The 13863-nt window shown below is 32.9% G+C and overlaps 3 protein-coding genes across 6 annotated transcripts; all 3 read right to left on the bottom strand.

The window, feature by feature from the left end:
• Positions 1–5504: 5504 nt before the first annotated feature.
• On the bottom strand, positions 5505–8748 carry LOC108812746 (uncharacterized). Of its 3 annotated transcripts, XM_056987932.1 has the most exons (5): positions 8444–8748; positions 6252–8175; positions 6064–6189; positions 5878–5969; positions 5505–5796 (listed from the first exon to the last, which is right to left on the bottom strand). In XM_056987932.1, the coding sequence occupies exon 2, from the start codon at positions 8156–8158 to the stop codon at positions 6605–6607; it is 1554 nt and encodes a 517-aa protein (XP_056843912.1). In that variant the 5' UTR covers positions 8159–8175; positions 8444–8748; the 3' UTR covers positions 5505–5796; positions 5878–5969; positions 6064–6189; positions 6252–6604. The 3 variants fall into 3 exon arrangements, with proteins under 3 accessions (XP_056843912.1, XP_056843911.1, XP_056843913.1); XM_056987931.1 differs by having other exon boundaries at positions 6064–8175; XM_056987933.1 differs by having other exon boundaries at positions 5505–5784; positions 6064–8175.
• A 352-nt stretch (positions 8749–9100) lies between these two features.
• Positions 9101–10400, bottom strand: LOC108812745 (uncharacterized). Of its 2 annotated transcripts, none has more exons than XM_056989800.1 (3): positions 10097–10400; positions 9464–10019; positions 9101–9327 (listed from the first exon to the last, which is right to left on the bottom strand). In XM_056989800.1, exons 2-3 carry the CDS (start codon positions 10000–10002, stop codon positions 9129–9131), a joined length of 738 nt encoding a protein of 245 aa, XP_056845780.1. In that variant the 5' UTR covers positions 10003–10019; positions 10097–10400; the 3' UTR covers positions 9101–9128. The 2 variants fall into 2 exon arrangements, with proteins under 2 accessions (XP_056845780.1, XP_018440591.2); XM_018585089.2 differs by having other exon boundaries at positions 9464–10008; positions 10097–10399.
• A 581-nt stretch (positions 10401–10981) lies between these two features.
• On the bottom strand, positions 10982–13843 carry LOC108812744 (nucleobase-ascorbate transporter 2). The gene is made up of 12 exons (XM_018585088.2): positions 13540–13843; positions 13346–13443; positions 13084–13260; positions 12898–12998; positions 12754–12829; positions 12606–12665; positions 12329–12513; positions 12136–12232; positions 11913–12058; positions 11729–11820; positions 11576–11653; positions 10982–11484 (listed from the first exon to the last, which is right to left on the bottom strand). The coding sequence occupies exons 1-12, from the start codon at positions 13628–13630 to the stop codon at positions 11111–11113; spliced, it is 1575 nt and encodes a 524-aa protein (XP_018440590.1). The 5' UTR covers positions 13631–13843; the 3' UTR covers positions 10982–11110.
• Between the last annotated feature and the right edge of the window lie 20 nt (positions 13844–13863).

The following is a 13863-nucleotide window of genomic DNA, read 5'->3' as shown; positions in this document are numbered from 1 at the left end:
GAGATATATTGACACTTTTATTTACAACCTAAAAGTCGGATTAAGTTATCTTACAAAATTGACATGTTCAAGATTCTGAACTTCATATGTGGATTTGACTATATAAATCAAGAATGCGAGTATTACATTTTATATACACTGTCATGATATTTTTTGTAGTAGATTATAGCATATATCGTAGAACCTCTATAAATTAATAATGTAAAGACTTTTTAAATTTTTAGTTATAAAGATGTTAATTTATAAAAAAAATTCTTTTTTAGATTTTTTCTATTTTTCTATTTTCATTTGTAAAATGAAGAAAATATTTTATTTTTCTGTATATACATTATTAAATTTTTTTCATATTTTTTATACATACATTCAAAAATTTATTTTTACTAAAATATTTTTCAATAACCATTATTAAAAAAATCAATATATATATAAGAAAATATAATACAAAGTCAAATTTTATATACCAACTTAAATTATGATTTTATATTTTACATTAAATTTTTAAAATATAATATATGTGAAAATACTATTAATTTTATGTTTGCTGTGTTTTTAAAAGAAAAATAGATTGTGAATCAGGGGTGGGCATTCTGCTACCAATTCGGGTTTGGTTTGGGTCTGTTTGAGTTTAAAGTTTCCGGGATCAAAGATTTTAGTCTCATTCGAATATTTTAAATTTTGGTTTGGATTCGATTTGGATCTTTACGGGTTTGTTCGGGTTTAGATAACACATTTAAATTATTTGTAAAATTATTATACTTTAAATTTCTCGAAATATATAAGCAAAATAATATAATACATATAAATTTGAATAACATATTACATATATCAGAATACCTGAACTTAACATATAATTTGGTTTGATTAAATATTTGGATAGATAATCAATAATTATTTTAAGTGTTTTTGGTGATTTGAGTATAGTTTACCTTTTTAGATATTCACATTTGACTATTTATATATATATTTTCAATTATTTAAACCAAGTTATAAGTACCATATATATTCTGAATGTTTTTTACATACATTAAATCTAAATATATATATATATATATATAAGAGTATATAAATCTATTTCGAATACATTTGGATATCTGAAATACTTCGGTTCAGATAGAATTCGGTTTCAGTTTTCTAAATACCAAAATTTTGATATTTAATCATTTCAGTTAGGGTTTGGTACTTCTTTTGGATCGGAATCTGTTCAATTTTGTGGATTCGCGTTTTTTGTCAAACTCTAATATTGACATGAAAAACAACATATTTTATAAAATATACACCCGCACGGGCGTGCGGATCAAAAATCTAGTATTATATTAAAACAGAAGTCATGACTTTTCATTCATGTATAATTTTCTTAAAAATGGACTATCTACTAGACTTGGTCACACTACATTTTTAATCATTATTAATCTTTGAACTACTTTAATCATAATATCTTTCGATATCTTTTCATTTAAAATTTATATATATATATATATATTTAAAAAAATATTATAGAAAATCTTTTAAAAAGATCTTAACAAGATCTTAATTTTCAAGATTATATGTAAATATTTTAACTAATTCCGCAATTAGTTTTGAAATATTATTATACATTAATATATTCAGTTGCTTTTATAAAATGAAAAATAAAATATTATATCTTATTTTTATCTATTATATAATCACAACCAATCATGTTAATTTTTTATCATATTGAACTTAATATGATAAATTATATTAATTGATAAAATTTAAAATTTTATTTTCATAAATAGAAAATATTTATGCTAAAATTATAATATGACAGAGCGGCTTAACATTAGCAGACTATATACTACATGTATAAAATTAACATATCTTTCACTTTTGTAGATATAATAATATATTGTGTAAAATACTGCAAAAAAAAAAATCCAGTTTTGAAAGATGGGTAAAAGTTTAACATTAATTAAATAAAAAAAATTGTCAAATATGTTTTTCATGCACATATTAATATGTTAAATAACTAAATACAAATATAATAAGATAAATATATAATAAAAAGCAACAAATACGTACGACGGTTTAAACAGTTGATTATTTACAACATGCAAACTATATATATTATTGTATTTGAAATAGCTTTATAAATATTTAAATATATGATTAAAATTAAAAATTTTATACTACTAATGATCTAAATATATATATATATATATATATATATATATATATTTATATATACATATAAAAATGAAAATAAAACCCGCACGGTTGTGCGGGTCGAGATCTAGTTTAGTTATTATTTTAAGAGTCAATTTGCTGAAAACCTTGAAAAAATTATGAAACTAACTAAGTGCACACGATGTGACAACTTTGTTGTCTAAGAATGGAGGTACCAATATGGGAGATTTAGGGCATTTAGTTGATTATGGGGAAAGATGTGTGTAGAAGATGCAAATTCCCTTATTTTAATATTGTTATTTCAAATATCAGATGAAATTAATGTCAAAGTGTCGAATCTGCGGTTGAACCGTAAACCCCTGACCCGTATATAATTTAGTCCAAATTTAACTAAAAGCATTAACTAAAAATACGATAAAACCCGTGAAAACTTGCCATCAACCCGTTATTATGCACGTTATCTGATAAAAGCTCAGGAACAATACTATTTTAATAAAACACAATTTATTTATAATATATTTTAAAAAATCACACAACTTGCGTTCCACATTCTAGATTTTAGGTCTGGTAGCGTTTTCATTTTTTTATCAACATTTACATCATATATAATAGAATATTGAAATAGGACTAGTATATAGTATAAGTTTTTCAATCGTTTCTATTTTATATTCAAATATTAGAATGATTATAAACATTCAATATGGATAGTTTAGACATTTTACTTAGTGGAAAGTGTAATTTTCAAAAAAAGTAAATGAAAGTGTAGTTTTCAAAATAAATTCTTCTTTTAAAGTATATTTCCAAATTTTCCCTAATAATATTTGAATAAAACACGCTGAGGTGTTTAGATTTTTTGAAAACCTTGCAGCATACTCGGAGTCGTATCTCACTGGATTTTGCAAAACTAAAATATAGTTACTATTTCTAGTGATTAGGAAAATTCAGTTACCATATTTTGTATAATCGTATTATCTATATTCATATTAACAGAGATTGCTTTAAATTCCAGTGATTTTTTTCCTAATTCAATAGTTAAATTATGAAAAATTCTTGGTTCACCCCTAGAGTGAACGGTTAGGTTCAATCACCCAATATGATTTCGTTATTTCATATTTAGTATCTTATAAAAAAAAAAAAATATTATCAAATTTTATTATGTTTTAAAAATAAAAAATAAATATAAGATAATAGTAGTCCCAAAAAAACTTTATATTTAAAATACCGTCAACAAAACTCTAAATCATAAACCCTAAACCCATGGTAAACCCTTAAATAAATCCTAAATCTTTTGATTTTTAAAAAAATACATTTTAACACAATCAACAAAACACTAAACTCTAAAACCCTTGGATAAACCCTAAATCCTTGGATAAACTCTAAACCATTGGGTAAATCCTAAACTCTTGGATAAATCCTAAACTCTAGAATTTAGAATGTATCCAAGTGTTTTGGATTTACCAAGGGTTTAGGGTTTATCCAGAGGTTTATAATTTAGGGTTTAAGGTTTAGTGTTTGGTTTACAGTATTAAAAATGTATTTTTTAAACGTGTTTTTGTTTGCAATTAATATTATTTTTTATTTATTTTTTTATTTATTTTAAAAACATAAAAAACTTGACAAAGATTTTGTTTATTTTTTAAAAAATACTGAATATGAAATAACGAAATCTTATTGGCTGAGTGAATCTAAAAGTTCACTCTGGGGGTGAACCCAAGAATTTCTCTTAAATTATTAACTAATTGTGTGAAGAATAATAAAAAAAGAGATTGTGTTTTCCATACACTGAATCTATAAAATCGTGTAGTTTGTTTGTACTAAATAATATTGATTGATGACCAAATTTTAAAAATCAGTTATTCTCAGTGTCCAGCGAGTTAAAAAAAATATAACTTTTAAAAATGTTTCTTGCCGTCAAAAAAATGTTTCTTGCATATTATGAATGCTAAACAGGGAATTGGTTAAGAAATATATTGGAAATCTACATAGAAGAAAACGATAATTCATATTAAGCCTTGCTAAAAGTTTAATTAATACAATGTAAATCAAAATAATATTTTCATATTACAAATACCAAGGTTAGTAATTCAATACGTACGATACTAAGATCAAAATAAGGATTCCAAGAAGGGCTCCACGATAATATTACTTACACAGTTATACTCAAAGCAGTTCTAATATTATTTGTATAACCCTATGTTATATTCTTTTTAAGTTTTCGTTATAGTTTGAGGTTTTAGGAATTATGTAGTTTCGAGTTATGCTTTTATGGTACATGATTTTTATAGTTACGATCTTTTTTGGTTTCATCAAACACGTTTGTAATTTGAATATCGAAATAGATTTTGTGTCATAAAAAAACGTTTTTAAATGCTGTGACTGGTTCTACAAATCATTGATTTTGATTGGTTGAATATATTGGGCAAAATTAATCAAAATATTCTAAAAATAAGGAATGACATGATATTGTAATTATCTTTCAAAACTAAGGGTAAAATCCTATAAGAGATTATGTTTTAATAGTATAGATCTGGGGCCACATTAGTCGTCAGCATTGTCGATGCCTTAGTTAAAATTTATGAATGTTGATAAAGTGACATAATGCGTTGACATTACTATAATATGTAGTTCTTTTTGGTTAGTGAAGTAAAAGTTTGATTCGTGTCCATAATTTCATTTCTGTACTACAAGAATAACTTCAAGAGAGTATGCGTGTCCACTGAGTTAGAGTTTCAATGTTTAGAGTTTACTATTTTTTTTGTTTGAAACATATCTTTTTGACTAACTTTATATTATATGATTTTTGTGCTACGAAACTACTCTCTAAATATAATCCAGACAAAACAAAATATGAACATGAGACTATTATGTTTATCAAAGAAGACATTGGCTTTGTTGCGACTATATATGATATATGAAGTAGTATTTGATGTGTCTATTGAATTATAATTCCACAACTCTAACGCATTTTTTAAAAGTCTGTTCACAGAGATAACACTAGAAAGTTGAGAATCTGCTAGTTAGAAATGAAACGAGTGTTTTCAGTTAGTATAGTATGGAAACGGAGAGCATATTGTAACATCAAAAAAAGAGTAAATTATCATAAAGAGGGGGAAAAGATTTAAAGATGAGTCGATGACAAGGAAAACCTACCTTGACTGGCAGGAAATAAGAAAATATCAAAATGAAGAGAAGATATCAACATAAGTAAGAAGAGGACTCGGAGACTTTAGTGATGCATTTTTTAATGAAGCGCTTGAGTTTTATTATATTTCCTCTCTTCTTCTTCTATAAACTAACTAAAAAATATCAACAAGTTAAACCAGCTACTATGCTATATTTCGTGAAAGTCTCAAAGAGGATTTGAAGCAAAATGAGAAATCTTATTAAGATCCATGCTCACATATGTAATGAAAGGGAATAAAACTTGTGTAAGCCTTTGAAGCTCAACAAGAGCAGTTCGTTATGTCTATGTCCTCAAACTTTCCCTCCACAAACACAAACATTGTATGCATCTCATTCTGGAACAAACTAGAAAGTCTTAGATTCAAAGTTTAAGCAAAACATAAAAGACCATCTTCTCAAGCATTCCTATTCAAAACATTTCGCCATTTGTACGAATGAGCCTCCAAAAGTGTAGCCCTGCATCAAAAACTTAAATCCACTTTAACTCAGAAAAACAACTACAGCAAAACAACAATTGTTGACAAGATCAGATTAGATTTGATCTTATACCTCGTTTATCTACGTCCCTTCTTAGCAGAAGCTCCTGCAGCAGCTGTTGTAATCTTTCTCTTATGTGTTTTCAGCATGCTCTTCAGTTTATCCTGCGCGAGAAGACATGTATAATATAAGTAGCAGTTCAGAAATACTTCACCACCAAGTGAGTGGTCTTTGATAAACAAAAACAAGTTGACAAACCTGCAAATAGAGCTTCACAAAAGGAATAACCACTAATCGGTTCTCAATGACTGATAGTCTTGCAAATTCGTGTAGCTTCTTGTACGTCCACTCATTCAGCAAAATCTTTGCATCAATGGAAATGACCTGCAAAAATCCCCCCCTGAAATGAAGAAGAAGAAGAAGAAGAAGAAGAAGAAGAAGAAGACCTTTTTCTTAAGTGAGTTTCTGAGCTTCCAAATATTTCTTCTGACTGCATCATTCTCTACAGTAGTAAAGAGCTCGGATGTACCATCCGTGAATTCTTTGTCATCTAATTCTCCAAATCTTGGAGTAGCAGCTCCTTCAAGAATATCCTTTACCACACTGACAAAACAACGCTGCTCACACTTACGTCTAAGCACCAACGCATATCTGCTCCTCTGATAAGCATTCCTCCACTTGTCTTCTTTGTCACAAAGGGCTTCAGCTTCACCCAACATCTTATACCTTAGTAGCTTGTCTCTCTTAGTGTAGTAGCTTTCTTCTTTCCTAGCTGTGGAGCGCACTATTCTCAATGCTGCTAGCCATATTTCAAGATTCTGTGTACCCTCTGCCACTTGGGACACGAATCTGCATCGATTGGTGGGCAATCTAGAACCCAAGAGACAATCTCATCACCCTTAGGTATCACATGGTCATAAATTCCACTGGATTTGAAAGTCTTTACTGTCCCTACGTCATCATAATCACGATGCTCTCCTTCTAACAGTAGCCTCTCATCTAGAAGCAGATTAAAACTAACTCTCTCAATATCGATTCTTTCCTTCACCAGTGACTTTACCCATAACCCATCAACCACTTTCAAAACCAAACCTGCCCGAAGATCAGTGCTTAGCTCTCTAACGTATTCCAGAAGGTATTCAACGTTCTTCTCTTCTAAAAAGCAGAGACATTGAGGGCTCTTGAAGAATTTGCATTGTTCAAGGTAGTCCCCAGGAACTTCAGGCAGTTTCACATTCTCCTCTGTATAAACCATCAACCAATCCCAAACGCTGCTTGGCATGATATCGTTTTCACAATAATCTTTGAGAACATGACCCAACTGTCTGAGCATGTCTTTCCTTCTTTCATCACTCGCTATAGCCCATTCACTAGACCATCCATTCACATAGACAAGCTCTTCCTTGCGCTCAATTTTATCTTTGATTAGACTTATTGCCTCTGCTGTATCCACAGGCTCCCAATTCCCACAACATATCATGCTAGCAAAACACTCATCCAAACGCCTAGGACGGGAACTGCTTGGAGGTTGAAACTTTTGGACATGCTTATCTATTATATGCCATGTACAATCTACCAAACAGTAATTGACTTGTGGACAGATACGACACTTCCACTTTCTCCATCTAAAAGTATCATCGATGCAGAGACACTTGGCAAAGTGCCTCCTCTCAGACTTTGTCTTAGCGTGACAAGACTGTATATACTCCACAAAGTTCTTACTGTCCAACACCAAGAACTCTCTTTTGGCTTTTTCATCTAGCTTGTTCCAACATTTCTTCAACACATCAACGTCGTGATCTTCCTTGCCCTGTTCTCCCTTCCTCTCTTCCTGTACTCGATCATCGACATGCACAACCATAGCACTTTTACATTTCGTTTTCTCTCTTGCAAGTTCAATCAAAGACTCCATCTTTAACTGCAAATCATCTTCAGAAGTTCCTCGAGGTTGCATCTTCATCAATATTACTAGACCTAGACTAGCCTTGGCGAGCGCTTTCTCATACAATGTGCTCAATCCCAGCTTATCAGCCAATTCCATGAGTGCAAGAGCACATCCATGGAAGGCGCGTACAGATTCCGGACAGAGACGACTTGAAACCGAGTAAGAATCAAGGGAAGCGAACAAGTACACACCTCTAACATCATCACCTTCCGCCTTTCTTGCGAGCTCAAGGAACACTTCACCCTGGAGAAGATGGTGACGATAAGTGGAGGTATTCGTGAGATGAAGGGAGATCGCTTTTTCTGTAATCTTCAAAACTTTCGTGTAGTCACCCTTATGGAAGAAGACTTGTGCGTTATTGTATGCATGGAGTAGGATCTCCTCCTCCTCCTCCTCTGAGGTAGCCATGTGAACGTTTCTTTTTTCTTGGATGCCAAGGAAGAAAGAAAGCGGTTAACTTTTTTTTTTGTCAAGAGAGAGAGAAAAAACAGAGTAAAAGGTTTTTTAATAAACACGCGTGATAAGTGACACGTGGCCCTTATCAATGATATATAAAAGTGAGTTTCGGGTTTGCAAATGAATCTCTTGAGTGTGAAATTTCGTCGAACACCTAGCGTGCGAGTATTAATTGGTGATTGGTACACATAAAAGTAGTAAATTGTGTTCAGAGTTTTGTTTTGTGATAATAATTACCTTCGTTCAGGAGAATAAAATGTAGTTTCCATCTCTAGAGCTCGCTTCACTTTCTCGAGATCGAATGTCTTGGTGTGATCGAGAAATGGAGAGTGAGAGAAGAGGAGGAGGAGGTGATGATGATGGTGATGATGATGAGTAGGTGAATTAGGCCTGGCTTGGGTTCATTATGTTTCTAGGTTATTCAGATATTTATAAAAATTGGTTAGGCTATTTTTCAAGACAATTCGGTTCAAGTTTGAGTATTTGTGATAGAGAACCGGTGAATAGCCAAGAAAGTAGAATCAAATTAAGTTCAGTTTGATTGTTTGTGTACCTTGACCATTTGAAACTATCCAAATCATCTGACAAATACTTGAACTGAACCACCAAATAAATCCTGACTATTTTGAACCATATAGGTGGAATGGTTCGTTGATTGAATTGATAATATGAATGCAAAAAGGATGCTGAGATAGTAGATGCAAAACAAATTGTACTTCGGAAAATGGTTTTGTTCTGTTAGCTATTAAAACTCTAAAAATTGTCAATCTATTAAACTCTTAGTTAGAGTTAGATTAGAGCTAGAGACTGTTTCATCTAGTGTCGGAAACTGATGATTAATATTACCAAACAGATATACATACTTACTGACAAAAACTAAATTCATGTCGTTCATTCTTTTTTTTTTTTGTAGGGAGTGAGTCTAGTGAGGATTAAGCTTTTTGAAAAACCAATGAAGCAGAATGATAGTGAGCATAATAACAAGAAGAATGCAGCAAGATTGTCTACTTGAACGCCTTCTCTCATCCAATCTTGTGTCTATTATTGCTTCGCTCCACTCCTCCTCCTCTGTCAAGCTAACTGTAACATTCTTTGCTGTGCAACCGCAGATCTCACACACACTGCCAAGAACACAACAACAGAGGTTTTAAACCATGACTTTCCTGTATTGATTTGAGTCTTAATACTGACACTTAATAGTCAAAAGCTAATAGAGTCCATAACATTACCAAAGCTAATAATAATGAATTATTTTACCTGTTTCCTCTTAGCTTGAACCAAGCTTCTGCGCAGTGAAAATGGGCAAGGCCAAGCTCGTTTTTGCATTTGCAACCAATCTCAATCAACTCCAGGCTTACTGTCGTCTTACCAGAAACTATATCAGGTGTTTGATCAGACCCAAAATGACAGATTCTGCAGCTACTTTGCCCATCATCACTTTCTCCACCACAACTACTCAAGTCAACCACGTGGAACAACTCCTCCTTTGCCTTTGTTGAAGCATCACTCTCTCCTGTAATACAACCTGAAACATGTGTTGAAGTATCCTTTTCTACCTCATCATGAACAACATGTGCTGAAACGTTACAGCACTCATCTTTGCCCGTTCTTGAACCGTTTTCTTTTCCTTGTTGTTGCAGTTTATTAGTCTCGTTTTGTTCTTCCGCTTGTTGTTCAACCAACACATGTTTTGAGACAGAGTCACTTGTTTCACCCTTGACAAGCACAGCAGATCCACTCGAACTTTCACAAACACTGATCGATCTCAAACAACTTTCCGGGTCCATTTTGCTCATATATATCTACCAAAAAACTAGGATTTTCAGTTACAACATTGCCCCTAAACTGAAAACCATGTTATAATAGCTCAAAAAAAAATCAAAACTTTACCAGAATCTAGATCCGCTTGAGAGAAAAGAGACAAACTTTATGAACCAGAGAAGCAGAGCAACAAGAAAAAGGTTTCGTTTTGTTTGAGCTTTTTATGGCTCTGATCTTTCAGCAAATGAAGTAAAAAATAATCAGAAAATGGCATCAGAGATCCCTTGGACGAAAACGTATGCTCTATAAAACTCTGAGATTGGTTTTTAGGCAAGTAAAGACAATGAAGCCATTTGTGTAGTAGGAAACTAATGAAAGTCTGTTTGTTTCGGTAAGGACGAGCTAACAGAAGATTTGGTACCCTTTTTCTACTAATAAATAAGCAGAAGAGAGTTTGGTGAAGATGTTTTATCAAACTCTAATTCAGTTTAATTAAATTAGTAAAATCTTGACCCAAATATATACTAAACATAATGGCAACTAGTATATTGTGGTAAAATATATATATTTTTTTTTTCTGTATAAGAAGAATGAAAATGTTGTACTCATATGGTCCTTATCTTTTTTTTTGTATTAAACATTGGTCAGTATTTGTTAATTATTAATTATACATATATCGTATGTACTCTATATAGATTTAAATGTGATTTTAACGAAAAAAAAACTTTCTAAATTTGAATTTGAATTTGAATTATTGGTATAGGTATCCCCAGAAGAGAAAAAAAGAACATTGTTGGGCGATTAAAGTGAAACACAAAACCGGCAAAACCATTATAGACTACTCTAAAAAGTAACCAAAAGCAGTTATGAATCAGTGATACAAATTACATAGAGATTATAAATCTTTTTTTTTTTTGGCTGCAATGCTAAAAAATCTAAATGTCATTTTACCACCCATTCATATTAGATTTTACTTTTTAGAGATAAAGTTTGCATAGGAGTAAGTATACATAATTGTGAAAAAATAGATCTTTTATTAGATTAAAAAGAATAATTCAAACAGATAAAAATAAAAATAATAATTGGGTGATGATAAGTCACACACAACACAAGTACTGAGTCCACACAAACATGTAACAAAACTTATGAAGGAGGGAAGAAACGGTTGAGGTTAAAAGGGAGAGTGTAGAACTCTTCGTTCCTGCTATCTCCTTTGAAAGTTCTGAACTTAGCCCACCAAGGCAACCCTCTGTCTTTAGCACTCTCTTTGTAATCCAAAGTATTGTCCAAGAACACTGCGATCATCAGCGCCACCATCGGTGAAGAAGAGAAGATTGTGTTCAAGAAATCATTGAACCAACCAGCGTTGGTGTGAGCTGGACCATGCAATGCCTTCACGGCGAAGTCTCTGAAGTACTCAGGGATCGATAGTCCTAAGAAGAGAGACACGCCTGTGATGAAGAGGTTTCTCAGGGAGTTCATGTTTGTGAATTGTAGGAAAGAGAGTCCAACAGAAGCTGTAACGTAACACACCAAAGAAAGATGTGTTTAGATAATATAGCAAGTGTTTAATGATCTTGTGAGATATAAGAGGTGAATGTAACTGACCAACAAGACCGAACAAGACGCAGTAGACAGCTGCAAATATGGTGAAAGGTATTGAAGCAAACAGGGCTCCAAATTTGCCTGCAGAAAGACAAAACTTATATGAGAAAGAAACATCTCAAAGAAGGAAGCTAAAAGCTGGGGTGTGATTGTGACCTAGCATTGAGAAGAATATCATAAACCCTGCTGAGATCTGAATAACTCTGCGGCTTCCAACACGAGTGCTCCCTAGTAATCCAACATTCTCTCTGTAACATTTACAATAATGAAGAAAAACTCATGAGACTAGTTGGCATAAACCAATTGAACCACACATAAGTTTAAAACTTGTTCCACTTACACAGAGACGCTTGAACCGCTTAGCGTTCCGAATAAACCGTTCAAGAGGATCCCAATGCCTTGCCATCCAATACCACGGCTAAGTACATGAGGTGGGGGAGGCGTGGCACTAGCCAGCCGTGCAGCAGCCTTGAAAGCTCCAGTGGACTAAAAACATTCACAAAGACTCTTCTCTTTAGTACATTTCTCACATCCATAAGTTTGTTACATTCTAGAGACATTACCTCAACGAGTGAGACTAAAACAGCAGCCATCATGGCGAAAGCATGACCAGCATCAAAGCTAGGTGCTCCCCATTGAAGTGGATAAGGGATCTTGATCCTAAAACAAAAGTCAAGAGAGAAAGAAAGCTTATTAAAACACTATGATCAGAAACTCCATTTTATGAAATATTAGGACACAAGAAAACTAACTAACCAAGGAGCAGAAGAAATGAGGTTAGACATATCGGTTCTGCAGTTCACTTGCGTCTGATGAGGTCGGTGTTTGTAAGCTCCACTTGCTGTCAAGAGATGTGCGTAAGCCCATACAATGATCAACGCTATGATCATAGCGAATCTCTCCACCACTGGGAATTGTCTGAACTGAAAGCTCTTCAGATACTGCACAGACAGAACAAAACAAAAATCAGTTAAGAAGCCTAATCAGAGAGATTTAAGGGGTCAGTCACCACATAAGTAATAAATAAATAAACCTGAGAGAAGAGGACAAAGAGGATAAGCATTGGAATCCCTATCTCAACACAAGTACCCACCTGCAGAACCAAAAAAAAAAAAACACTTATCAAAACAAGAACCAAGAAGAGATGATTCTTCAATCTTTAAAGAAAGACATATATATACCACTGGGAAACCTCTGTTGAAGAGTCCAAAGCCAGTTAATGCAATAACAGGAACCATACCCACAGGACTAAAGAATCTGAAAAATAAAAAACAAATCATTAAAAGTCCACACCTTTTAATATGATATAACAAGCAGTTACATACCTTGAACAGATTGCCCACAGCTGGCTGAAACCAAGGATGATTTGAACGCTAGATGCAACGATGACTGCGCCTTGTACTGCTCTCATTGTACTTAGAAATCTCTGTTCAAAACATTGGAGTTTTAAGATTCATTCAGACAAAAGCAGTAGCTTTACTATATTCAAGAGAAGAGCAAAACAAACATACCAACTGTGGATCTTCAATACGTGTCAAAGAAGAGTCGTGGATGATTGAAATGATGGGAACCATGAAGGCGTAAGAGCCTCCGATCACAGTAGGAAGACGGGTTCCAAATAGCGTCTGAAGAAGAGTGTTGACACCTTGAATGAAGAGTAGTGTCTGAACAACTCTCACTTTATCACCCTAAAAACAAGTTTTTTTTAAAGAGACACATCAATAACAGAGATTCTCCGGATAAAGAAAGAAGATGTAATAACAACAAACTCACATCGTCTCCACCCATCATAGGAACAAGAAACGAAGGGATCATCACTGCAGTTCCCAAAGCAAGAATGTAATGCTCAAAACCTAAAGCTATGGCTTCTCCTGCAATTAACATCAAGAAATAGAAACTCAGACAAATGTTTTTTTCTTAAAAGAATAGAAGAGAACCAATCAATCAAATGGTGTGAGGGATCGTACCCCATGGAGGGTTTGAGTCAATACAGTACTCTAGACCCTGAAGCTGATCCATTGGTGGGTGGCTTATCTCCTCTGGCTTTACAGGATCCATCACTCTTTTTTTTTTCAGGGTCACTCACAACAATCTTCTTCTAATGATATTATCTTAGATGTGTTCACTAACTAAAGGAGCTAAATGGCTAAGAAAGCCTAGTACAGGGTATGTTAAAACTTAGAGAGAAAAAGAGACAAGGCAAAATGAAAAAGCTTTTACTTTTTCGAAGTTGCAGCTGAGTTAGAAGAGAGCTTTTTAGTAGTGGTGGCAATGGTTAATGATATAGACTA

The sequence above is a fragment of the Raphanus sativus genome, chromosome 6, assembly GCF_000801105.2.
Source record: "Raphanus sativus cultivar WK10039 chromosome 6, ASM80110v3, whole genome shotgun sequence".
Classification (NCBI taxonomy): domain Eukaryota; kingdom Viridiplantae; phylum Streptophyta; class Magnoliopsida; order Brassicales; family Brassicaceae; genus Raphanus; species Raphanus sativus.
Note: the sequence above shows the minus strand (reverse complement) of the source record. Positions and strands in the feature narration are given on the sequence as shown.